The sequence below is a fragment of the Montipora foliosa genome, chromosome 1 (assembly GCF_036669935.1).
Source record: "Montipora foliosa isolate CH-2021 chromosome 1, ASM3666993v2, whole genome shotgun sequence".
Taxonomy (NCBI): domain Eukaryota; kingdom Metazoa; phylum Cnidaria; class Anthozoa; order Scleractinia; family Acroporidae; genus Montipora; species Montipora foliosa.
Window position 1 is genome coordinate 20,609,323 of NC_090869.1, and position 27,636 is coordinate 20,636,958.

The window sequence follows — 27,636 nt, forward strand, 5'->3', positions numbered from 1 at the left end:
AAGAAAAAGCGCTTTGCAGTGCGTGTCAGTTTTATATTTTAATTATTTATGTTTAATTTACAGAGGGTAAAATCTCTAAAAGGGACACGTGTCCTTAATTAAAATTATAACAGTTTGGGCCGGAGACGCGATTGTGAGAAATTGAATCAAAACCAATACATAATTTATAAGTCGCAGGAAGGGGTAACATTACCTTTTGAGGTGTAATTTTCTTCTTCGGATAGAAGGTTTTCAATTACAGAATGTAAAATTCGTGATTGCTTAGAACTGGAGACGTCTGTGTGTGACATACTACAACAGGGATTGGGTCCACATAGATTATTTTGTCACAGACTGAAACTAAACGGCGCAAAAATATTTACACCACATTGAATATGGCAAAAGAAATGCTTGTCGTGTAGAGGTGAAACAAAACATACCCAGTTTCCTTGGCAGTGTAATACGGTGTCACGATGTCACCGAAACGTCGTTCTTTCCTATCGCTAATTTGTACTTTTTTATGTCATTCATTATTTGTCTTTAAAACGTTTTCTTAAACCGTTGAAAACTCGTAATTTTAGATCTTCAAGTTGATCGTGTTTGCCATTTTGGTGAAGCTAATGATTGGCACCATCATGGCGGCGATGGCGAAAATGGATTCGTTTTGTCGTCGTCTGCTTTTCGGCCTTCCCCGGGGAAGACCTTATAGACTGCAATGACCAGAACCAGGTTGCTGACCGGCGGTTTTCTTTAAAACAATGGTTTGCTGGGGGTGCTCAGTCTCGCGGGCTCAGAAAACCTGGTTGTGGTCATTGTTATTTAAGGTTTTTCTTTCCCCGGAGGGTCTACAGTCTGTGGGGTATGAGGTAACGCGCAGGCAAGAGAGCTTCATGTTCAACGACGAAGACAAAACGTCGCCTCATCTTTGCTCCATCTAAAAGGGGCAGTATCACGGTTTTTGCGCATGTCCAAGCTTTGGCGCTAGAGGTCATACATTTTATAGTTTCTTTCTGAACCAGATGATGTTCAGTAATAACTGAGAGTATTACAGCAAATACTAAGGTCCAAATTTGGTGGAAGATACTGCGGGTTTATCCAGAAAATATCAAATTTCATTTTGGCCTCGAATTTATTGTACTGGGCCCGGTTTCTCGAAAGCCGATTAACTTAATCCAGGGTTAGCGTAAACTTTTGTTTCACGTTTTCAACTTTTTGGTGAAAGTTTCTTTTGCTTATTTTTGTTTTTCAAGATTGATGTCTTCTCATGTAAAGTTCTGCCGAAAATCTGCGTTGAACAGCATTTGGGAGTACAGAAATAAACTGCTTGCAGTAGCTTTACAACACAAAGGAAATGATTGCAAAAGTAATTACACTTGTATGGCATTGTTTCCTCTTTCTGCATTAGTCCTTTCGATTGTTTCAATAACAATGCGCAAAAACGTGAAACTCTCCCTTTAAGTTTTTCCGATTATTCCATCTCGTTCATGTCGTACAATGTGGGCGAATTATCCAGACGGGTGATTTCAGAGTAAACTGAAATATATGATGAACTGTTCGCATTTGTATGCTCAGTTGTCTCAGTTGTCAGATCTCATGACACGGAGTCTTCAATTCATTTACATATCTCCCTGTGAAGTGACGGTTTTCCCTCCAAGTGTTGAATCTCTTAGAGCAGTTTTCAAATAAGTGTCGAAAGTAATTACGCCATTGGAGTTGCAACCCCTGGTGATTGGTTTCAAAATCTCGCGCCAGTATTTCAACCAACGATAAGGAAAACCAAAACCAAACGCGACTTGCACGCGCGATTTTTCCTGCGCTTTGAGCAAGTTAAATGGAATTGCCAGAAATTTGGATTGGCTCATTGCTCTGTTTGCACCTGCTGTGATAGGTTGAAGTAATTACTTTGGTATTTGTTTTACAAAACTCAGTAGGCCTTATTCACGATAGCCGCCATGTTGGCATGTTGGTTTTAAAATTGTCATGCAAATTAGCCATGTGTTATGCTGGGGGTGGGGGGGGGGGGGGGGGGGGAAGCAAACATTGGAAAAAATAATAATTTATATCTTTTGATTGCCTCCGACATTTTGACTTTCTACTTCGTTATCTGCTACTTTTTCACTAAAAAAACATCGAAGTAACTTGTGTAATCATTCTATTTTACCACTTAGGTGATAAACATTCAATGAACGTGAAACAAATCATCTGTGTGGCTAAGATTTTCGTTATAACCTCTCGAACTTGTGTTGTTTGCCCCCTCACAAGTGTGTTGCTAATTTGCATGATAATAGCAAATCCAACATGGCGGCCATCGTGAATAAGGTCTATTGAAAACCTCTCTAAACCAATCGACATACAATAGAGAGATTTAGCATCTCATTCAGTTTACATGAAACGTGCAAATGACAGCCGGGGTTGCGGGTTGTCTTAAAAGCGTAAAACGTCTTATTCTAACTTGTTGACGAAGTTAGTTGATATCTGGACGGCAGGCCCCAGTTGTTCAAAAGGTGGATAACGCTATCCACCGGATAAATCACTAACTATCCATATCGGTTAGATTGCGCAAATTCAGTTTCGCATGACTTATCCACTGGATATTTAACAATTATTCCATGAGCGCGCGTTGGATATGAGATGGTAAATAGCCAACGAGGCGCGTAGCGCCGAGTTGGCTATAACCAGTCTCATATCCAACAAGCGCGAATTGTTTTATTAAATTCCTTTAAACTCCAAAAGTTTAGAAAGTACGAAATGCGAGCGAAAAAAGCGAGCAAATCCGAGCGAAATCAAAAAAACTTGATGAGAACCGATGCGATGTCGTGTAACACCTTGTAGTCAGACAGACGCAGGCTCGTCACAAAAACATTTCTTACCTTTTCGCGTACTTCTAAACGTCGGAATTTAACCCAGCTGTCCAGAAAAACTTTTTTTTGCTTTCTTCAGAGAGAAATTTCGCTTTCCGGCGAAAAAACTTTTAGCTTGGCAACACTTAGATCAATCATTTACCATATAAGGTCAAACCAAGGTATATGAGCTGATAACCGAGATTGAGTGAACCAATCAGAGCACGAGAATTGCATTATCCCAGGTTGAGAATTTAATAAAGTGATTTATCCAGCGAATAGCGCTATCCATCGATCGTTTAAGTAACTGGAGCCAGGCAAGTAAAGAGATACAATCAAAGAAGTTTCTCTGGTTTTTGCCAAAATGTAAATTTCTTCCGGACTTTTACCGTTCTCGTAACATATGCATAAAGTATACGTAAGAAAAAACATGGATGATATGAATCTATAAGCTCCAAGAAAAGCAACACTATGGGATATCATGTTCTTCCCTAGTGAGTGACCTAACTTGACACAAAGTGAACCGTGCACAAATCGGTCCAAATTGTTCAATTCTAGAACTCCATGAGGCGCGGAAATACTTAATTGACAAATAACAATTTAACCACGATGTCAAGATACCTAACCGATCCACCTAATTTATTCAGTCATATTCCTATTCTTTGTAGTAACAAAGCGGCTCTCGTAACCTATTGTTTGGTATTATAAGCAGCTTTTATTATTTTTTAAGTCTAAGTCATTGCTTTAATGGGCCATTTCCGAGTTCATGGCTGCCTCCTCTTCAAAGCGAGAATAAGTGCGAAGTTTTTGTGGTGGTAATTAGTTCTACTTTACATATGAATAAAAACTAATTTTCATAAGAACAACTTCGCCTTTAGACTCGCTTTGAAGAGGAAGCAGACTTGAACTCGGAAATCGCCTATTGTTTAGTCTTTTGTTTTTGGTTTGGATATCGAACCAATCACATTTTACGTTTTATTATATGGAGGAGAGTGTTTTACTGGGAACTAAACCACTCGTAGATTCCATACGCCACTTCATCCGGGACATGAGTGGCGTATTTTCCGTATGTCACCTTTGTGAGTGTCGTATCGTTCAATGACGTCACGATTCCCGCCTTTTTCTTTCCCGCCTTTTTTTAAAAAGCTCAGCCGTATTTGTAAAACTTGACTATTTTGAAACACAATAACATCGGAAATATTCAATATTTAGTCTCCATATAATAAAAAGAACATTACACGTTGGCTCGAAGATATGAATTTTATGTTCTCGTGGCAAGAACAATATCTCACTCGTTCGCTTCGCTCACTCGTGAGATATTGTTCTTGCCACTCGAACATAAAATTCATATCTTCTCGCCACCGTGTAATATCCTCTATATACACATTATACAAGGTGACCGCTGTTCACGTGTTGTATCACATTAATTTATAAGGATCCTAAGAGTCAGTTCAAACGTTGAAGTTTTCATTTGGCGAACGTAATTTCTGTTTGGGTCAACCCAAATGAATGCAGTTCGACGGTTGATTCATACGTCGAACTTAATTCATTATTAATTACCTAGTGAGAGAATTGGATTGTGGCGGGGATGCAAAAGTAAATTTGACGAGAAGTTCGACGTTTAAGTCGAATTCGCTCTATTATCAAACTTCCCACGTGCGCACTCGAACTTAATTCTCGGCTCGTCCTAAATAAGATATCTGTCAAACTTAATTGATTCAAACCGCGTCGATCTCTTCATATACTGATTAATGAAGGGAATTAAGTTCGGCACATGAAAAGTTCGACGTTTGAACTGGGCGCTAAAGGGTAATTACTTTGAGCTTAGCTTTCACAAACAGTTAACAGTTGAATGGAACACCGAAAAAAACAGATAAACGGTTCTAATTACAACGAGCTCTTTCATAAAAAGCTCAATTAGGAAAGTGACTGCAGATGTCTCAAGAATGGACACTAACAGTTAACAAGGGAACTTCAATATGCAATCTGTTTACACGATCGATGAAATAAACTGCTTAACGTTTACAAAGCTTCGTCTAAACTAATCCTTTTGGAAAATAACAGAATAACCAGCTAGGCCGTTAAAACCTTCCCTTATTCTCGTAGTCTTCTAAAAATTGTAGAAAAATGTACTCAGTACTAAAACAATGCGCACACGTTGCAGCGCTAACATTAAAAAATGTTTCATTAAGTAAAGTCTTACTTTACTTAATGAACGTAAAAAAAATTGAAAGCAGTAAGCGTTTGTTCTCCGACAATTTCCATAGAAAATAATACGTGAGAGTTTTCAAAAGTACTGTGTCAAGTTTGCAGAGAAATAACAGGGAACGTTTAAGTTTTCGGAAATAGATGACTGGCCTTATCTTTCGTTTTACTCAGCAGTTGCATGGCAACGTGACACCTTACTTGGGTCATCTATTTATCTTCCGATGATGCAATATTTGACTCCTAACCTTTCGCTTTTGGCCTCCTTTTAAGATCAGTTTTATTTTACCAGTAGCGTTTGTTTAAACGACAGTTGAGATACAATAACGTTACAAAGTGGCGGGAAGGGAGGAGCGAAGAGTACTTCCAGAGTAATTACTCGTTGCCGACTGACACAAGAAAACGAGCATATTCTGATTTTGCAGCAATATCATGCCATAATTGTTTTTCCGGCTTAAATTAACAAATCTAAATGTTAAACAAACATTGCAGCACCGTTATGCTGGTTTACCAGTTGATATACCTGCCCATTAGCGGTTATCACTCTGTTTAGCGGTCCATTTTTATTCGTTTCCGAAGAAGATTCCGCTGCTAAGTTCTCTTCGAGTCGAAATTTTCTTCTGGCCAAGCTCAATTTTCTCATTTTCTTGGTCTTTTTTGGCCTGTTGTTATCATCGTGCAGAGGTTGTCGCTCAGAGGAGTTTAAGTCATTCATATTGAAGCGATCGTCTTCTAATACCACGGCCGGAAGTTCGGGTGTTCTCATGTGTATAACCCGGAAGTAACGTAAAAGTGCCACCGCAGGGATGAAGAAAATGGCCACAAGGGTCAAACATATCGCTAGGAACTTGCCCCAGGGGGGGTAAGGAGTCGGCACTGTTTCACCCTGAAAATCAAAACAAAATGTCTGGTTATCACTTAATTGCACGAACCTATGACTAGGGATATACAGTTCCTTCCTAATGCTTGACGGATCGCTTTGTCAAACATAGTTGTCAAGTGAAGGCATTGTGTACTTTATCATTACACTCAGTTGCGCATGTGCACCAGTAGTTTACCAAGAACCATGCAAAAACGGGTGAAGGTCGAGGCAAGGAAAATAATTGTTATCGTTTGCGTTGAAAAAGACCCTGACTTTTTTGATGTGATCATTGTTATTTGTAGTTTGCTATTTTCAGCATTAACTGAAATGTTCACGGATGCACTTTCGGGTGAGACGAAGTCGGAGACGTTGCGCATGGGATTAATTTACTTTAAAATACTCGGCGAGGGGGGCGTTTTTATTCATGACTGTCTACACAAACGATATCCCAAAAGAAAGATATTTGATTCAGGGGATCCTGATGTTGGACGTCACTCTTGAGAAACCATCCAAAAAACGACGAAAGAAAAGATTTTTTTTTTGCCTTTCTTGGCTCTGATTCGAGATGAGAATGACCATATAAGAAGCTATCAGTTTAAAAGCCCTATTTTACGTCGCCAACACCAAAATGTTCACCATTGTCGGGATAATCGTTATCGATATCATTCTCGTTATTCTCACCCTCTCTCCGTCCCATGTCTTGTATTGTGCTGTTTCCTTTGACATGCTTCTGATGCTCATTGCGAGAACAACGAATATAGAGACCGGAGATATGACTTTCCAACACCATTTCCAAATAAAGCGAGGTGGCTTGTTCGTCATATACTTGATGTCGTCACTAAATCTGAAAAAACGAACAATCAAATATTAGATCAGTGAAACGTTTTCACTCAAATTAGCCGTGGGTAAGACAAAGTGAACATCGACCCTTAAGGGCTATGTCACGGTTCGTCTACTTACCTATCAATGCCATAAACATACGAGATAGCGATACATTCCACCAACGCAATAATTAACAAGGAGATTCCTGAGCAGTAATCGATGAAAAGCTGCATCCAGTATTCTCCTGATCTTTGTACCAATGGCAGACTCAATAAACAGCAGACCAAGCAGAGTAGACCTGGAAAATAACGCAAATATCCTTTTTAAACCAAGATGAATAGTGCATAAATGGATGAAACAAAAAAGGAACGCATACCAGATATGTATTCTTTCTTGAGTTTCGGGAAAAGTTTCTGATCAATGACGGGTGTGACCACTCCCTCCAGCATTCCAAATTCGGTGTCAATGCCGACAGTGATAAGCATGAGAAAAAACATGACAGACCACAACGATGCAAATTGCATCTTATTGATGGCTTCTGTGAAGACAATAAAGGCGAGCCCAGTGCCTGCTGGGAACTATTAAGACAAAAACACCACAATAAAATTAGTATATTGTGTTTGGGCTTCGAAATGTGTTTATGGAAAACGTTAAAAGGTCTCCCTCATCGAAAGGCAAAATATACATTTCTTTCATTCATCAGTCCTTGCACGGGCACTCATGAGCCCACTGACAAATTGGCCTGCTTCATAGTTCAGTTGGAAGAGCACTGCACCGGAATTGCAGAGGTCGTGGGCTCAAATCCCGTTGGAACCACGTAAAGTTGTTCAATTGGATAAATGCGAGGATCAATCCTTGGTTTGCACCTGACGTTATTGGCGGCCATGTTGGTGTACTGAACAACAGCGAAAGAGTCTTTTGGGAATTTGGCGCTATTAGGGAGCTTAAGCACGCGCGTTTTTGAGACGTGGACGGCCACCGGAAGAGACCAATTCGCGTTCCAGGACAGTTGTGTCTCCCAGCTTTTGTATTGTTCACCAACATGGCCGTTTAATCACGTGAGTGCAAACCAAGAATTCCACCTATGTAGCACGATTGTTGGTTCTGAACGGGCGCATTACATTGGGGTAGGGGTTGGGTCCGAACCTTTTTCCTTCGCGAGTGCGAGAAACCAGAAAGGCCGAGCCGCACGCCACTATGAATGTCTCCATTGTACACTCAGACTTACAACCAGCATGCATTTGTAAATTGCACGACGCTGATGTAGATTTCCTGGTCTTGCAATTACTACTAAGAGTCTGGTTCAACCCCGCTAATTCCAAGACAAAGACGCATTTTCACCTATCTCTCAGTTTTTTCGCGCCTTTTCAGTTTTAATCGAAATGATAGCTTTGTAAAAACATAGCGCATATCTTAAAAATAATGCGATCGATAATTATCAACCGAGGCGGTTGAGTTAAGCGGTGAACCCATCGAGTGATACATCTATTTTCGTATCGACACTCTTCTTATCCAAGAATTTCTAGTGCCTATCGGCGTAATCAAATATTAAGCTTTTACCGTTAGGAATTCCGTCTTGTTACACTTGATAAGTGTCTCGTTGAGCAAATGCGACGCGTTTTGGGCAAGCTCTTGGTATAGCCCGTCGTTCATTTCCTCAAAACTTATTGGCTGACCTATACTGCTGGTACCAGTTTGGTTAAGAACACGCAAAACCTGCTCCTTTCTTTTCATCAGACATTGTTGCATTTTGTCTTCCGCCTAAAAGAAACACCCCATAACATTAAAAGAAAAACATCTCGAAGAATCCGGATTTATATCTTAAAATTTGGACCTTCAAACTTCCAATGGATCTCAAAATCTGGAAACGGATTTTGTCGTGGATTTCACTAATTGGAAGTCCATGTGAGGAAGCATTTGGTGTTCGATTGGAAATCCGAAGATCAAGATTTCAAAATCGAACGCACCCTCGAATAATATGTTGCCGACCTCTGTTCTTGCAAATAGGGGAATATGTTCGTTGAATGCTTTCTTTTCCTAGGAAATTTTATACAGGTTACATTTTAAAAAAAACGCCTGATCCCGATTGTTCGTGGTTGTTCACCCTTTTGAAAATGTGGAATATGGTAGCTACAGCATGCAAGAACGGCAGGTTTCTTTTACAGGTCACAGGTCACAGGTCATTGTTTTACTAATACAGAAAGCATCCTAAACATTCATACCTTAGGCCTAATTAGGCCTAAAGAAAGTTTTTAGGCCTAATGTTAGCTATTATGAATGTTTAGGATGCTTTCTGTATAAGGAAAACAATGACCTGTGACCTGTGACCTGTAAAAGAGACCTGCCGATGCAAGAAAGCTGGGAGCAACTGGGAGCTTAGGAAAGATTTGTAAAGGTTACAAAACAGTTTGACTGCCGGGAGCTTTCGCCTTTTGTGACACACGTTGAATGCGTTCAAAATTCAATCGACAATGATTAGTCGCTCGCAGGTAGTTTGGCTATACTCGAAAAGCCATAGGTTTGAGGCTAAGTCTGGTAGACTAAAAGTCGGATGTACATTGAGCATTCCCTTAAAGTTTATCTGTGTGCTTTTGGAGATAACGAGTCATTCACGAGAATTTAGATCTTTTAAAGTCGTTGAGGGTACAACAAGCGTAAGCTGCATCGACATTCAAACTGCCCAGTGTTCGATATTGAATAGACATTCAATGTGGTCTTGAACGTTTCATATCTTCAGGCTAGTAAGACCATCGCTAATTTGCTTTCGCTTTATCCGAAGGTATCCTAAGCTCGATGTATGACTATCTGAACTGTACATCTTGGCTTCGTCTCGGTCCCCAAACTTGGGAAAGCATATATAGAGAGGAAAGAAGAGGAACCAAAAACCGGCAAAAATCGCCCTTAATCGACCCTAACCCTAAACCTAACCAGAAACCGCACCAGAGACAGACACACAAGACTGAAGCAAGGTAAGCTATTTTGTATTTTAAATCGTAAATAGTTTTTTTTTTTTTTTTTAATTTTGAGAAAAACCGCTTTTTAAAATGAAATTCCTTACCCTTACTTTCGATGAAGCTGTTTTGTGGGTCAACAGAGAGTCAACGTGACTTCATAAAGAAAATTGCGGCAAGGAGTCAGTTATGAACGATGTATAACCATGAAACCTAATTTTTTCCTCCATTTTCCGGTATGCCAAATACCGGAAAATGGTTTGGGGGTACTTTTCTTCCGCAAACTACTTCTTATGTAGAAGAAAACGAGAAGAAATTTTCGCGTATACGGCAAACGCGAAAATGCCTACTTCCAACGTAGAAACGGCAAGCGGCAGCTGGCAAACGTAGAAAATGGCGAGAAAATCATGGTTACGTGGTCACTTTTGCCGTTCGCGTTTCAAGCAAACTGATGCTACATCTCTCTATTGACAACAGAAAACCGTCGAGTGCTGCCTATGTACTAAGTACATTTTCAATTTTTGGCTGGGCTGTCCGTTGTTTTTTCTTCGGGCAACCAACCTTTTCATTTTACCAAAAACTAGCACTAGTCGCCAGTAAACTTTCTGGTCAGTCTGGGAAGACCGGATGACGGATAATTTCGAGCTCTGCAGTAAGGCGGTGACTATTGGAGGTTTGGTTCGTCACACATTCTCTTCTCACCAACGGACCACGGAGCAGACTACCGTGCGAGTAAGGTGGTGGAAAATATTCAAATCACCCTTACCATGAAATGTTAATCAAAGTACCTGAAAGCCGATGAAACAAAACACCACAACGCTTGCGTAAATTGATGTCGCACAGTTGATGAGGCAAACCGTGATGGCGTCCTTTGTTGAATCATTTTTTATGGGATTGTAGCTGGAGAAGGCGATTAGTGACCCATAAGCCACTCCCAGAGAGTAAAAGATCTGTACAGCAGCTTCCAGCCACACGAGTGGATCTGTTAGACGATTAAACTGTGTAGAAAAAGTAAGGGAAACGAAAGTGATTGACCTATTTTAGGAGGCATACTGTATCGGAAATTCTGCTTTGTTTTTGGTCGACTTTAATTAATACAATTTATTGAATTAAATTATTGTTTTGATGTATAGAGCAATTTTCAGATTAAAAACTGTAAGGTCAATCACAACAAGTGATTTTTTTTGTATTTTGGTCATTCCCTTAATATGGCGGCCCGCGTTTTGAGCGAAAAGCGATGCGTAAACGACAGAGATAATAATTGCAGTTGGCAGACATTGAGTGATAGGGAGAATTGGGGTTAAAACCATTTTGGCCAATCCAGGATGTGGAATTGCTCGCAGGGATCACGTCGTATATATGTATGACGCGTTTGATATGGAGGAATAAATGGATGGGTTGAAGGGTTGAAACTGTTAGTTAAGTACTGTTCTTGTTATTTGTACCTCAGGGATAAAAAGCAAGGCCAGCCCCTCTTGGTATCCTTCAAGGTGAACTCCACGGAAGAAAAAGATTATCAGCAGAATCAGAGGAAATGTTGCTGTAACATATACAATCTGTAGAAATAAAACAACAAGCGCTGAGTTATCGCAGATGAGCCCGCGTTATTGCTGTTGTAGTATTAATCTTACCTTTCCTGTTATTCTAATTCCCTTCATCATACACAACCAAATGAGAATCCATGTCCCAGTTAAGCATGCGTAGAGCTTCCAGTTGATTCCACCGCTGTCCTCAATCCCTGTTGATATCTGCAAGGTCGTTCGATACCAGAAATATTTTGTCGGCGATGTATTTTCGCACTCGTCCACAGGCTTCATCATTGTGACGTTGCCGAAAGTCACTGGTTCGAGAGGGCATTCAGACCAAGGCAAAGGATTTTGAAACGATTTGAAAAAGTAAAAAACGCATCGGGCAATAATTACGTTGTAGTAGAGAGAGACTAAAAAGCACACCATCACGGAAGCGATTCCAACCCCACCCAAGTAGGGTGAAATTTCGTTCCATACTCCAACAGAGCCTTTCCGCATCCGCTGTCCAATGCAGAGTTCCATGTAATACAGTGGTATGCCCTCAAGTGCCAACATGATTCCGTATGGGATAAGAAAAGATGCTGCAAAGAAAACCCATGGCGTATTAGTTATTGGAGGGTACAGAGAAATTCCCTCGCCTTCCCACGGATTTATGCACGGTCTTTTCCAGAGAATAAAACTCCGCCGAGTTTCAAATTTGTCTTGATTTTCATATTTGATATCGAAGTTTTGGATTTGACATCGACGACGTTTTGATTTTGACATCCAGCTTTTGAGTTCGACATCGAAGTGAAAAATTTGGCAATTCACATTCGACGTTCAAGTTTCAAATTCGACATGCAAGATCACTTGAATCATGGTGCATCAAAGGAAGCGATGAATCCCGGGAAATGATTCTTCTGTTCCTTTGATGCACCATGATCTAAGTGATCTTGGATCAATGATCTTTTGTCTATGGGTTCGCAAGGCTCGGAAATTTCAAATGGCAGACGAAATTGATTGAGTAGTAACTTTTCTAAGACTAGATGGTGTGGGTCGAACATTAGTGAACAGTTAGCGGACTTAGGAAATTGTCGATATTGTTCGAATTTTGAGGGAGGCTACAATTCACTTGCTATGGGTATCCGGTCAAATCATACTCAGTCATATCGTTACACAGCGAGTTCTTTCCACAAACAGTCAGATCATTCCACTTAGAAATAACCAGATAACAAATCTTTAAAACAATTAGGGTAGACTTAACTCAAAATGGCGAACTTGAAATTCCTTTGTGCATAACAGAACAACTTATCAACTGTTACACCTGAAAGTTTAAATAAGGTGCCCTTTCGAAAGGAAAACTAAAGGAAAGATTTTTGCAAGAGTACCTGTATGTCGAAAAGTTCGATTACAGTCAGCGACAATAGAGTGTTTGCACTCATGTGATCGGTAACCTTTTTCTCCACCGAAACAAAGGAGAACGTTTGCATGATAATAGAGCTCAATTCCCAGAGGACTAGTTGGGTACACCAACATGGCCGCCGTTGCATTGTTTACGTACACCAACATGGCTGCCGTGACGTCACGTAAAAACAATCTAGAGAGCCTTTGTGTAAACTCATTCTGTCAAATAGACATGCATCCAGCAGGATTTTTTTTGCGTTTTCATTGGATAAGAATGTTTTCTTGTCTTTTTCTAAGTGGAACGATCTGAGTCTTGTGGAAAGAATTGACTATGCTGGAACGATCTGGCCCTGGTTGCTCGAAGCATGGTTAGCGCTAGCCGGCGTTAAATACCATGGAAACCCATAAGTTTTAATACCTCTTAACCAACGGTTAGTGCTAACCAGGCTTCGAGCAACCGGCCTCTGATCGTGAACTAGGTAGACCATTTGAGGGTGCATGTGGCGGATACTCTAAGCAGTTGAGCTATGACGAGAACTTGAAAACCAAGGGACGAGGTTGGTTGAAGCAGGCCGTTTAATTCATCTCACGTTTTTATTTATGCCAGACAATGTTCTGTTTTAATACAATAACAGGGGAGTGTGGTGGCTTTGATAGTTAGCAACTATTCACCAAAGTGGAGGTGGCTAGCCACCGACACTGAGATGGATAGTTGTTTTAGTATATACTAAAACATTGAGATAATATACAGCACAAAAAATGAATTTGAATGTTTTCTTCACTTGTCACGGATGCAAATCGGCACGCCATTTTTTCCCGAGTTGCTTGGAGGAAAATAGCACAAGGATATTCGGAGTTTGAAGAGCCAATCAGCGCGCGAGTTCAACACTGTCCACTGTTTTAGTATATACTAAGAAGGGATATCAAAGAAAATTGCACATCATGTATGAGGGAGAAGAGCCTTCCCTTATTGAGGCCAGGCCACACTGGGGATAGGTGATCGAATTAACTACAGCACATTCCATTTCCCCGACCCATACCGGTAGGGTTGATGGTATCTTACCTCCGCCATTTTTATGACACAATGAGGGAAATAACCACACATTTCCAAGACCGACGGTGTAACCAATCAACGTCAAGATAAACTCTGATCTGCTTTTCCAATTTTCTCTTTTACTTCCGTGATGTCCCCTCCCGTGACGGCATTGATGATGATCATGATGATGGTTGTGATGATTGCGAGTTTGGTTCTCACTTTTGCTTGATCGATTGCTTCGTAAGCTAGATGAAAGCTGATTGGCTAAATTGCGCAGCGGTGACTTAGTGTTTAAAAATACTTCCTTTGAGTTGTCCGAACTGAGGCCTCCGGCTGAAGATGCTGCTCGTTCCATTTCTGGACTTGGAATCAAGAGACCCGATATCGGCGAGTCAGCGTTAGAGTTCATAGTACCCAAGTTGGCTGGTGAAGGGATTGCACTTCCGGAATAGGACGGGAACGAGTCTAGCGACCTAAACAATAGAAAAGAGTACTGGCCTGGACTCAAAAATGACTACGGACATCTCCTGACAATTACACGGCACAGTATTCCCAATCATCATTGGACTCACAGTGACTGGTGAATTGGATAAAGATCTTACAAGATAAAACTCTGATATAACTCGAAACATATTTTTTAAGCTTGGTGCTGATCTATTCGTATCTAAGCGCCAATAACTGGTAACGGCACCCATAACATTTTGCATGCAGAATGTCGCATTACTGCATTGTAGAATCAGAATTAGTCTCCTTCGCAGCTGCTCGGGCCGAAGTCACGAGGAGCGAAGACACGCAACGCTCCTCGTGAATTCGGCCCGAGCAGCTGCGAAGGAGACTAAATCAGAACCGGATGTAATGAGCCGAGTAGGACATCTCACCTCTTCTCCAAGCAAACTTTACTCGGAAGGGTGAGATGGTCTTCTGAATCTCTATTTCCTTTTTCATGTTAAGATGATGGAGATTTTACAACGAAACTTGAAGCGATAAAAGGTGGAATTAAAGCCCCGAGAAGTGAGAAACCCAACCGTGTGCATGATCGTTGGAGGTCTTAAAAAGTATGGAACATTGATTAATTAATATATCTTTGTTTTGAATGTTTTCAAACAACATCGAAAATGCAAATCGACTGAATCATCATAGGAAACTTAGTTGACAAGTTAATTATTAATTCATGGAATTCATTTCGTATTTTTGGGGCGAAACAAGGCAAATATGAAAATCGGGAAAAACCACTGAAATTCTCGTGTTCATTTAGCACCACATGTTGCATTGGTACGAGTCAAGTTGGTGCATCTTTATCAGGGAGTGCATGCATGCAGTGCAAATTCGGTAACCAAGAGTACATGTGCTAAAGTGAAAACAAAACTTCCACGAGCCCCATTTTAAATATTCTCCAAACAGCTTAATTATTAATTTTAAAACATTGAGGTGACAGCCTATCGCAGATTTAGTTTTCTGCAACAGAACGAAGCTTACAGTGAATCAGTATAAAAAATAACACTGAGTAAAGCTAGCACGCAAGTTTTGTTTTCTTTGAGTACGCTCCATTGAATGGCAACAAGTAAAAATAGCCAATTCTTTCTAAAAACGCAGCATTGATTCTCTCTTCAAGGTAGAGTAAACGGATTCACTCTAGTGGCTGAAATGGGACGTTTGAATAAGGCTAAAATTGTAAGCTTGGCGAATATCATAGTTATTTAAATATTTGAAAGTGTACTGCCAGTGCGAGGAACCAGGGCATTTTATTTCGTTAGCTATCCGGAGGGTGCACGATAAAATTACAATGTAAGGATAGAAACGATTTCCATAACTTAATGTTGGGTTACAAAAGTTACTGAATATGCGTATAACGCCTTCCACGGTCAGAGTAAAGCGGGTTTTCTTTAATTTTCTACATGGCGGGTCAAAATTTCATTACGTTGTACTCGAGACAAATTGTGTACTTTTTTGTAGAAACTAAAACAGGTCGTTAGGTATTTCCTTGTTATCCGGTGACCAAGTGTTTTTTTCTGGGCTCGTGCAATTTTGTTCGCACTTGTGCTCATTTATTCCAAATTGCTCTTGAATTCATGAGACCGGCTCCGACAAAAACAATTGGAGCAAAGTCATGCAGTCATTTCCGAATGGAATTGCTTTAGTCGGTTTCTCGTAGGTAAAGCCACGAAGGTCTTGGCATTTTGAAAAGCATTAAAAGAGGGATATCTGCCGCCGGACAACGTGGATTTAGTTGGCGTTAAATTCCTCAGTCGATCGCTGGCTTTTGCTTATTTCTTGACCGTCTATTTTACTTGTTGGTCATATAATGGAGCCGTTATCGGATTCAAAGTGCCTATAATGGTTTGATTTTAACTTAAATTAAATGAACTACCTCCCGTGTCATAATTCCAGAAAGGAATTTCTTTGCTCTTGGAGCTTTGCTGCTTTTGGCAAAATACTCATATCAAATGCAAAGTAGGTAATTGTTGTGGAATATCTGGTGAGCTACCAAAAAGTGAGGTCTTTTTGAGTAAGGCAAATACGGACTAAAAGTGACAAACTATCAAACGGGATTTTATTATTCAAGCACCTTTAAGCTTCCTAAAGGTTCGAAAATTGGTTTGAGAACCAAGCAAATGTTCGATTTGCTGTTTAAAGTCAATAAACACTGGTCCAACACATTCTCAAGCTGAGTAAGCTGTGTCAACGACTCGTCGGCCGTTTGTTTCTAAAGGGATATGGGAAAATTATCAAGACAGCCTTCCGGGAGTTCTTAGCAATGGAGATATTTCACCTGTTAGGCGCCTCGATACAAACTACTACGCCTTTAGCATCGACGATTATTCACGATGACATTGTAAACATGTACAAGAACTCCTTTTCCTGTTTCTGGCCCACCATTCGGCGCTAAAGTAGTTAACAAACGGGTCATCAATTTGTGAAATTTGCGCTAATGTTAACAAGCGCCAATTTCAAATCAAAGAAACACGATTTGTATCATGGTGGTGAGATTTAAGAAAAAATCACGCCTACACGCCGTTAAATTACGCAAAGCTTACCTTGCTCTTGGCTTTTCTTTTAAGACACTTGGCATTCTAGTTTTCGGTAATGTTCTATAGAACGAGACAAAAATTCATGATGTTTCACGATATCAAGTTATTCATATAAATCGTCTGACACACTTTGGTAACGAATTAATCACCGCATCGACTACCAAAAAAAGCTTGCATGCAATAATCTATAAGTTAGGATGTAATATGCTAATTTTCTTACACCCAGCAATTCTCATAATAGCCGGCGTTTGGTCTGGTTAAGCGGCTTCGTTTTTTGCAGGTGGTACTGTAAACTTTATACTAGTTTCGGATTTAAAAGAGAAAATTAGCTAAATCTGTGAACGTGTGTAAACATCCTTTAAAAAAAGTTGGTTATTTAAAACTGTATTTGATTTTAAATGCGTTAGCTATTATCGACAAGGTTGTGTTTTTTGTTTTATTTTGCATTGCGCTGCGTTTTCTTTTTTGTCGGCAGGGTATTAATTATAGCTTGGATACCCGCGCTTTATTAGTCTTGAAACCGCCAAAACAAAGTTGGGAACACTTTTAATAATCAGACATTGTTTTGGTTGTTTTACTGAGCTTTTCTATAGTTGGCGGAACGTTGTGAACATGCCAACCGAATCCGCCGATGAAGACTTTTAATAAGGGCCATTTACTCGATCCTCCATATTGATTGCCGGCAATTATTAGTACTCGACCCACTAATACAGTTTAATAAAATCGCCTTTAAGATCCAAATATCACTCTGAAGTTTATCCTCCCCATAATTACGTTGGAGCGGTTTTGGATGCAACTTCATTGTTTCTGTTTTATATGTAAATTGTGTCATTAAGATGATTCCTCAGAAAAACAATTTTCTTGAAACTTTCCCTGAATGTTCCCTACTAATCCATGTTTAGAGAACTATAATAATAAAGATAAGTCAAGGTGCTGGCTTAAGAGATATAATGAACCAAGTTTACCCCATTCATGATGCCTGTACTGATACTAATCACACGCGTCATTTCATTGGCTCAGGGTACATTTTGCGTTAGCTAAGGTTTTTGAAGTAACACTTGAAAAACAACCTAATAGGTAGAAGGTCTAGAGCACATCGAACACTGTCTTATCTATTTTATGGAAAAATCACTCAACTTAAAACGACGTCGACTCAAAACGGTTCTCGAGCCATTGTTTTCAAGATCATAATTTACATCCCTAGGTAAGGGGTTAAGCTTTGAGTACGTTTTTTGCTATATCTTTTTTTCCCTTCCGACAAATTTTTAAAAAATGTTTTGATTTAAAAGGGATAATTTGTACACCAAAATTATGCAATAAAAAATATAGGTCACCGTGCTCGTTTAAGAGTTAAACACCATCCTTTTGTCGATTAGCGTAGATCGAAACAACAAATTTGACATGTTCTCGGAATGCGCGCGCTTATTCGCGAAGAGTTATGGGTCATTCACAACTTCTCTCACGTGTTGTGAGAACTGTTTCAGCGTGTAAAATCGTCTTACGCCATATTTACAATGTTGCAAATTTGATCCAATTTCTAAATATTGCGCACCATATGCGCAGTACAGGATGCGCAGTGCAATACTGAGGAATTACCTTAAATTCTCTACCAATCTCGTGGAAGGGCCGTGGAAAAAAAGGATCCCAAGAATATACCAATACAGTTAAATTGCTCGTCAATACTCCCCAAGACCTACACCGAAGATGATTATGAATAACGAACCCGGTATAATTATGGCAGCTGGCGTCCGAAAGTCTCGTTAACTCTTTCCAGATGGTTCGAAAAGCCAATTATGAATCTACGATCTGCCTATTTTAGAAAGCTGGTCTTTCAACAGATTTATCAGATAGTTGTAAATTTTCCGAAATTCGCCCAGAGGTTTCGGAACTTTCGGGAAACGGGTTCTGGATACTCATGTATAATCACTTTGTCGGTTGTGTGCGATTAGGGAGCTTGAGCACGCCAAGTTTTGGAGATGGAGACGGTAACCGAACGTGAGTGAACATTTCGTATGCCAGGAAAGTTATATCTCTGATTTTTAAACTATTCTCTATTGGAGAAAAAGATATTTAGTAATGTAAATGTGGTTGCGTGAAGACAAATTAAAAGGGAAAACTGCCGTCCGCGTCGCAAAAACGTCGCGTGCTTAATTAAAACCGGTTTGATTCACAATTTCATTACCTTGGTAACGGAAAAAGGCCGCTTGGTATTCATATATTGAAACCAAGACAGCGCCGAGCTCAAAATTTTGTTTCTGTTGAAACACATGAGTCGTGAAACCGTCACGTTGTTGAATGAGTTCTTAATTCGACTACGTGTATTGCTGAAGACGAAGTGTTGGTATTCGAAACATGCTCGATTCCCGACTTTGCCCGAATTTACCCCTCGAATCGTGGTTATTTCGCCTCTGTTCATTATACTATCTCTGTACAATACGTCTGAAAGGTCCATTGAAGGAAAACGAACGTGTTACATCCCTCATTCTTTAAGGTGGTTGAAACCGTTTCAACAACTTGGAGGGAATTTATTATTAGAAGACCGGGCCTGATTAACTCTACGACACTGTTTCATGTAACGACAGTTTTATAGTACTAAATAAAAGATCAATACATTGTTTAACAAGTTGCACTCATCGATGTGGCCTAATAAGTTACCATGGCAACAAAAGAGCTATCTAAAAACACCCTATAGAGTGTTTTTACTCACGTAATCGGTAACCTTGTTTTTCCACCGAAACAAAAGAAAATAGAGCTCAATTCCCGGAGGATTAGTTGGGTACACCAAAATGGCCGCCGTTCCATTGTTTAGGAAAACCAACATGGCCGCCGTGACGTCACGTGAAAATACTCTTTAGGAGACGTCACTGTTTATATAGTTTATAAACAATTCTCTTTTTATTTAATTTTACCAACCACAGAACAAAAGAATTCTTTGTTTCGACAGCCAATAGATCCCTGGTTGGCACCTTAATGACAATAGGTGACGTAACGGTGAGTATCGCTATATTTTGTCTTTAAAGTCTTATATCTCAAGAACGAATTCGGTGACCCTATTTTTTATTGCTGTAAAGTGATTAAAAGACTAAGATAAGACTCTCTGCAAAGTTAAAAAAATTATCTGAAGTGGATTCAGAGCCATCTTAAAATTTCCAATTGTGAAAAAGGCTCTGAATCCGCACCAGCGAATTTATAGGAATAAAACTTGGGGGTCACCAGTTCGTCTTTTAGATATATGCCTTGTAAGTCGAAATATAGGATGCTTTCAAATGACTTTATTGTTGTCATGGTAATCTATTACGCCACATCGATGAGTGCATCTTGTTATGGAATTGTAGGAATTTCCCATGGTACTATAAGTTTGCCGTTATGTAAAAAAACGTTGAGTAGATTCAATCCTTCTAAATAATATATTATATCATATATATTATATCATCAATACTTTCAACAAACTGTATACAGTTTGTTGAAAGTATTGATGAGTGCAAGAGTATCCTCTCGCGCTTAACTTTTTTTTATAAAACTTTTATATGAGATTCTAAAAGTATATGAAACCAGAAGCATATAATGTTATATGATATATGCTATATATGCAACAAATAGGCATATGAATTTATGCTATATGCTTGGTTCAGCAAACGGTTCACAACCCAACTGGTCTACACCAATCGTATAATTACGTCTTTAATTGAATTGACTTGTATTATTCGATCTAAAAGAATACATAACACATTTTGAATAAATACCTTAAGACGATCGCTACATAAACGTGCGAGAGATTTTCAGCAATGAACACTTCTTTGACGATATCCAGTTAGATCGGTTTCGGTAAGCATGGGTTAAGCAGTTCAGATAAGCCAGAAAAAGGTGAGCGAAACAAGTCAGCAAAAATAGCGTTACATTCAGTTCTCCGAGATTAAACTCGAAGTTTACCTAGTCTAAAGGTTATGCCATTTTTGCTATTGAATTACACAACTAAATGTCAATCAAAATCAATCAATGAAATATCTAAGCGCACTGTATTGACGAAACACTCTTCGCCCCTATAAGGGCGTAGTCCTTATCTTAGCAAATGTTCGTTCAGTCATCACCTTCGACAGGGTAGATGACAGCAATCTTGGTAACTAGACGGTTATACTCTCCTGTGGCTGTTTTCACTTTTACATTACGAACTCATCCATCTGATCCCGGGTAAACCTCGATTACTCTGCCGACAGCCCACTTGCCCCGGAGAGTGCTACTATCAGCCACAGTTACTATGTCGTCAACTTGCACGTTCCGGCTTTCTATATGCCACTTCTTTCTCGGAACGAGTCAGCGGGAAATACATCCCTGGTCCAACGCTTCCAGAATGAATCAACTATCCTCTGAACGAATTCTACTCGTCTTCGCGGATTTCTTGTATCGTTAAACGGACCTTGAGGTATTTCCGGTGTAGCTCTTTCCAGAAGCATGTCCTTGGGAGACAGGTAAGCTCCATCATGTGGATCGTTGGGGATGAGACCAATGGGGCGTTGGTTTATCAGGTTTGCGACTTCTAAGAGGCAAGTATACACTTCAAAGGGTGATAGAACTTGTTCGCCGATCGCTCTTTTCAATGCATTCTTACAGCTTTTGACGAGCGTTTCTGCGCATCCATTCTGGTGAGGCGCAGCTTGGGTGGTGAAAATCCACTGAATACCCTTTGTCGCTTAACATTACTGCTGGGTAGCCTCGGATAGAGAAGACTGTTCGTAGAACCTGCGTGAACTCCATTGTAGAGCTGTCGACCGCTAGCTCCATGTGGACAGTTCCTGTATTTAAACATGTGAAGATAACGCCGTAGTGTTTGGCCGTCCTATTTCTTCCTATCTTCACGTTGTAGGGACCAAAATAATCACACGCCGTATAGTAAAACGGTGGCGTCTGAGGTGCTAACCGGAGCACTGGGAGATCAGCCATTAAATGCGTTTCTCGTTTGTGCGTCAACTCTTTGCATACTACACACTGGTCGTGATGGACTTGCTGAGTTTGTTAGCCTTGAGGAACCAGTATTTTCTCCTTACTTTTGCAGTTGTGGCTGCCACTCCACAATGTCCGTAGGTATGCATGTGACGCGTTATCATTTGGGATATTCTGTGATCACTGGGGAGGAGTGCAGGGTGTCTTTCTTCGTACGTCACCACGGCTTTGTCAATTCTTCCTCCAACTCTTATTATTCCCTTTTCATCTTTGAACGGGCTGAGAGATTTGAAATCACCTCTCTCTGGGCGGCTGTGTAAGGTATTCTGTGCTTTCTTTATCCAGTACAGCTCAGCTTGCTGAAGTTCTTCAGAGGTCAGTGGTCCTGTTCTTCCGCGTTTTGTGTGCTTTCGGAGTCGTATTTTCGCTGCTAGTCTGCTTATTCGTGCCGTTACACGGTCCAGTTTTCTCCAGCTAGAGAATATGGCTGGATCAATAGCATCTTTGGGTTTCTGTGTTGTGACTGCGGTCAACACCTGTATTTCACGACTCTCCATTTCCTCCTTGCTGGCTGGCGAGACTAGCTGAACCAGCCACAGACTCTCTTATAGGTGCAAAAACTCCGGACCATTCATCCATCTGCCTTGTAGCTCACTAACGGGGATCCCTCGTGACAGGTCGTCAGCTACATTATTCCCACCGGGAATGTGTTTCCACTGACTTGAATTTGTGTTACTCTGAATTTCTCCATCCCTAGAGGACAAGAATGGCTTAAAACTTCGGGACGAACTTTGGAGGTAATAGTGCTGTCGGTGAAGAACTGAACATCTTTGAATCGTATCCTGGACTCCTCTTGAATGGATTGTGCGCGGAGGCTGGCGAGCACGGCTCCCTGTAGCTCCAAGCGCGGGATCGTAAGCTGGTTCAGCGGTGCTACCCTGGACTTTGCTGCAATGAATTTCACGGCGTACGTTTCGTCATTTTTTCTCTGGCGTACGTAGGCGCATGCTCCAAATGCGTCCTGTGATGCATCGGCAAAGATGGATACGGTTAGGCATCTTCGAAGGACACGGTGTCCAATTCCTTCATTTCTTGAAACATCCTGAACTGTGAGTGGCACCTCGACGTCCCAGTCTAGTCCCAATTGCCACAGTTGTTGCAGGCCTATTTTCGCTCGGATCACAAACGCAGCTGAAAAACCAATAGGATCGAATATCCTGGCAACCTGACTTAGTTTTGTCATCTTTACTGGTTCCTCATTGGCTCCGTCTACTAGCTTTAGCAGATCTGGTCTGATTCTAAAGTGGAACTTATCCGTCTTGAAATTCCACAAGGTTCCCAAAACCTTTTCTTCATCTCCTTGGAACACGTTTAATGCCCTGTTTCTCTGTTTCACTACTAGCTTTCTCTGCTAGTACCTCGTTGGAGATCCACCCTTTAACGTTGAATCCTCCCGTTTTGAAGACCTTATCTATGTCTTCAGTCAGTGTTCTAGCTTCTTTCACAGTATCCTTTGACTCACATATGTCATCCATGTACACATGGTTTGTTAGTACCTCAGCTGCTTCTGGGTAATCGGCCTTGTTTTCTTGAGCTGTCTTTCTTAGCGCTATTTACGACATGGCAGGAGCTGGCTTGTCCCCAAACGTTATCACTCTCTTGACATATACGTCTGGATCTCTGCTTGTTTCCATACTTCTCCACAGGAAGCGGTGAACATGTTGATCTCTCTTGGGAATTAGGATCCTGTGGTACATCTTAGAGATGTCACCCATGACTGCGACTTTCCTTTCTCTGAATCTTAAGACAACTCCAAATAAGCCGTTTCCTCCAGTAATCGTTCAGTGAATGCCCTTGGTATGCAGAAGACAAATTGAAAACAATTCGGACAGGTGTACTCCTTTTTTCTGGTCTTAGTACCGCATGCTGTGATATATAGTGAACGGGACCTTGATAGGCTTCTTGTTCTTCTTTTGACAGCTTTCGGGCAAATTTCATGCTTCCATTTCCTCCATCTGTTTGGAGTAGGCTTCAGGCTGTTCTGGATTTCTTTTCAGGCGTCGGTCGGTTGACTCTAAGCGTTCATTGCCAAATGTCTGTTGTCTGGCAGCAGTTTGGGATCTTTTCTCCAAGGGTACGGTATCATCCATTGGCTGTCAATTTTGATACATGACTCCTCTATCAGCTCAGCTTTTTCTCTTCCTGTTTGCGTCAGTTTGTCTGCATCGCAGACACAGGGTTTCACTGCCACACCCATAGTTTCTGTAGCACAGAAGTCAGCTATATCTATTGGGGAGGCATACTTAACGAGGCCGCGGGGTTCCACTGTACACTATGCATGAATTACGTAACCCACACGTTTCTATTGGTTAGTTCCTGAGTACGGAGTAAACAACTATTGTGCTTTGTGCACAGTCAAGGCCAAAAAAAGAGAACAAAAACCTACAACAAAGAAATTTGTCGGGTTTCATAACCATTACCCTCTGTTAACTATGTGAAGAGGTAACCTATCCTATCGCAGCCAATGCATTTAGTGGCGTTGAAATGGCTCTTTCTGTTATTCTTGTCATGGCAGATACTGTTAATGATGAACGACAGTCTTTGTTTCTTGAGCTTGGTGAGTGTTTTTGCGAAATTCATCGATACTGGTGGCAACAACTTGCTGAGACTGAGAGAAGAAAAACCAGTGCTGTGGATTTAGGCAAGCCGTCTTGTAAAAGGAGCGGACGTGGGAGACCATCCTTCGATATACCACCAGCTATTTTGGAAGAATTGAGAGGGCTTGGGTTCACTTGGACTCGCACAGACGTGTGACAGATCATGGTCGTGAAGGTCTTAGTAAGTTTTCGGACATAACTGATACAGAACTTGATCACGTTACAGAAGACTATATTTCCCGGCATGTACCCACCACAGGTCAATCCTACCTAATTGGGCACCTAAGATCCCTGGGACTACGAGTTCAACGTGACGGAGTAAGGTCAAGTCTAACAAGAGTGGATCCTGACAACACTGCATTGCGTTGGGCCGAGGTAATATCAAAGACTGTCGTTCATCATTAATAGTATCTGCCATGACAAGAATAACAGAATGAGCCATTTCAACGCCATTAAATACATTGGCTGTGATAGGATAGGTTACCTCTTCAGAATCTATTTCACATTTATCCAGTAAATTGAGCAGGCTTAGCGCCAAAGGCTCCCTTTCGATTTTTTCCGCCATTTTGTAAACTCAGTAGCCAAGCCTTCTATCCAAATATGGAAGATAGGTCACGTGCATTGTCGAATGAATTTTGTTCGAATCATCGAATAAATATTTCTATCCAAATATGGAAGATCGGTCACGTGCATTATCGAATGAATTTTGTTCGAATCATCGAATAAATATTTATTGAATTATCGAATGAATTCTGCTGGAATCATTGAATGAATATTGCTTAAATTATCGAATGAATATTGCTTGAATTGTTTCATAAATGGAGGAGAGAATCGAATGCGTATCAAAGCGAAAATATCGAATTTTGCTACAAGTTTATCGAATGTATCGAACAAACTCAAATATATTTGAATTTTATGCCAATATGCGGAAATTATCAAACCCATATTCGCGACATCGAATATTGACACATTTTGGCAACCATAGTCCTTTTACCTGACACCGATTTATATCTTAAAGACAAGGACGTCAGATCACCTCTGATGAAAAAAATGTTGGGTCTTGGATGGTACTCTGTAAGTTATATTTACCAGTCTTCTAACCAGTCGGAAAGTGGTTAACCTTGTTGCAATGCAAACCGCATTCTGACCTTGGCATGCACCTTCTCCTGTCCAAGAGTGAAAATCGCTGAGTTACCTGTGGTTCACGTCAGAAAATTTACCCGCTGTCACTTTGGGGACCCCTTGGGCAGAAAAGGGTTTTTCGAAACCCTTTGACTCCCAGGATTGATCGATATGTAAATTCCCCTGACAATTTCCATGATATGTCAGTCAGATAGGAATTAAGAATAAAGATTATTATCAGCGTAAGAGGTGTGATGTAACACCCAACAAAGAACTCTATGGTAGTACTTGGGAGAAAGAACGTTTTGATCGTGGGATTGAGAGGATTAAGAAAACGTGACGTAATAGATGACATGCTTAATTTACACTGAGATCCTTTCTTCAATCATGTGATAGCACAGTTTCTAACCCATACACGACACAGTGATGTTGTGAGAATTATTTGGGATATTCTATCTATGAACCATAGGAGAAGTCGATCGTACGAGCTATGCTAACGTGACAACTGATTTACATCTAATGCACGGTAAGACTTGATTTATTTTTTATTTAATTTACAAAGTTTGCCAGTCAAGCTGGCAGAGTGCCACAACAGCTTGCGCCAATTACTGTGGCCCCCTCTTTTACCCTCCCAACCATGATACTCAACAGGAGACAGACCACAACACCGGGAACTACGTGCCCTACTCTTAGCGACAAGTGTGTGGGTTCTTTTACGTCCCACAGGATTATAGACATTAAAGAGCTTTAGCAACGACGACGGGAACGGCATCGAGAACGTCATGTAAAAACATAAATTCAAGTTATTGCGACCACTTCGCGACTATTCCAAGCTTTTTAATATGACAAAGGTGTGGCGGTCCTTCAGGAATGAAACCGTTACGAGCGGCGCTAAATTTAGGGGAGAAAAATGAAAATTTATCGCCAAGTGCTGACGTTCTCCGTAACACCGCAAACTTGGTTATTTCACGTTGTTGCTTTGCTGACGACGGCAAAGAAATTGACAAAAATGAAAAACGCACGTGCAGGGCGCGCAAAGCTATTGTTTTTGCCCACTGAATATGCAAATTTGTAACGTTCTCGTTGCCGTCGCCGTTGTCGTTGCTAAAGCTCCCTAATATTGAAGGGTTGTGAGCGGGATCTCCGGCTTATCGTCCTTATCCGAGAAGATTTGAAAGTCTAACCATTTTCAGGTCTAGTTACAAAGGCAGCACTTTCTCCTCAGTTATTTAAGTACCCTGAGTTGAGAAAAAACAGTCAGTTCTCCGGCCGGAGTTGAACTCACGACATCGGTGCGCGGTGGTAAGACTGCAATGTAAGTTGTTGGCCTATTCGCAATGATAGAAAATTCAATGCTGCGCGTTTAATCTCGGTGAACGAATGAATAAGAAAGCTTTATTTATTATAGCAAGTGACATCTTTTTTTTTCGTTTATTGGCGATCAGCACTGAGAACTGACTGTTTTTTCTTCAGCGGCGATGTAGGTGCTCGGAAAAAAAGGAAAAATAATTTGTCTCAGTCGGAACGGCAGTCTAAATACGGTTTGTGTTATTACAAAGAATAGATTATTAGAAACTTCCAGATGCCCCTAACAACTCAACTGAAAAACACACAAAAATCGTTAAGATGGACATTAATCTTCATCATAACAAGAGCCGCGAGACCTGAATCAAAGTAATAATTAGCAGTGAAATAACAGAAGTACTAATTTCCGGTTACCGAGGGAAGAAACCCCCTCCTTGCGATATTAATGAAATAACAGCTGTTTCCATTTTCGTCAAAGGATTTATTGATCAAAAGGAATTATTGATGATTGCTGATGCTGCGTCTTTCGTCGAAAATTTCTCGAGATATCATTGTTTTCGAAGAAGGATGAAAACTTATTTTCTGTCATGGCAAATCCGAACTGTTTTGCATTTGTAAGGATGCAGACTACTTGAGGTCTTCATTTAACCATCTTAATGAATCTCGGATTTCTAAGAAAATTGTGTGATTCTTTTAGAGAAATAGATGAACATGTCACGGTACGTAAGTCCATGTAATATTTTTTCGACTTGCCTTATTTGACTGCAATATTGATTAGATCAACGATGCGCCCGCCGAATTTGGTCAACCTTTTTCCGAAAGTAAATGTTTTACTTTCTGTTTGTCATACAATAAATACAACCATTCGCTTCATTTAACTCAAGTGACAGAGTAAAAACCTGCAATTTGTGGCTTTATTTCAACCGACAGACGTTTAACGTCTGTCCGAAGTTCCTCTGTTATCAATCTGTTAGTTGT

The 27,636-nt window shown here is 40.5% G+C and overlaps 2 protein-coding genes across 3 annotated transcripts in view; both read right to left on the reverse strand.

The window, feature by feature from the left end:
* Positions 1-2,701: 2,701 nt before the first annotated feature.
* Positions 2,702-27,636, reverse strand: part of LOC137992593 (sodium- and chloride-dependent transporter XTRP3A-like) — a 25,550-nt gene continuing 615 nt past the window's right edge. The window contains exons 3-12 of one of the 2 annotated variants that reach the window (XM_068838009.1): positions 16,643-16,696; positions 13,635-14,080; positions 11,291-11,769; positions 11,105-11,215; positions 10,448-10,657; positions 8,269-8,469; positions 7,085-7,286; positions 6,847-7,006; positions 6,568-6,730; positions 2,702-5,910 (exon numbers count right to left, since the gene is read on the reverse strand). In XM_068838009.1, coding sequence (XP_068694110.1) covers positions 5,500-5,910; positions 6,568-6,730; positions 6,847-7,006; positions 7,085-7,286; positions 8,269-8,469; positions 10,448-10,657; positions 11,105-11,215; positions 11,291-11,769; positions 13,635-14,080; positions 16,643-16,677 — 2,418 coding nt within the window. In that variant the 5' untranslated portion in view covers positions 16,678-16,696 and the 3' untranslated portion in view covers positions 2,702-5,499. The remainder of the gene's footprint in view (positions 5,911-6,567; positions 6,731-6,846; positions 7,007-7,084; positions 7,287-8,268; positions 8,470-10,447; positions 10,658-11,104; positions 11,216-11,290; positions 11,770-13,634; positions 14,081-16,642; positions 16,697-27,636) is intronic. The other variant, XM_068838018.1, reaches the window with a different exon arrangement.
* LOC138011024 (uncharacterized) lies at positions 21,613-22,131 on the reverse strand. The gene has a single exon (XM_068858041.1). It carries the CDS (start codon positions 22,129-22,131, stop codon positions 21,613-21,615), a length of 519 nt encoding a protein of 172 aa, XP_068714142.1.

Excerpts from the sequence above, each read along its gene's own strand:
- LOC138011024 (XM_068858041.1), bottom strand. The coding sequence starts at position 22,131 with ATGGAGAGTCGTGAAATACAGGTGTTGACCGCAGTCACAACACAGAAA.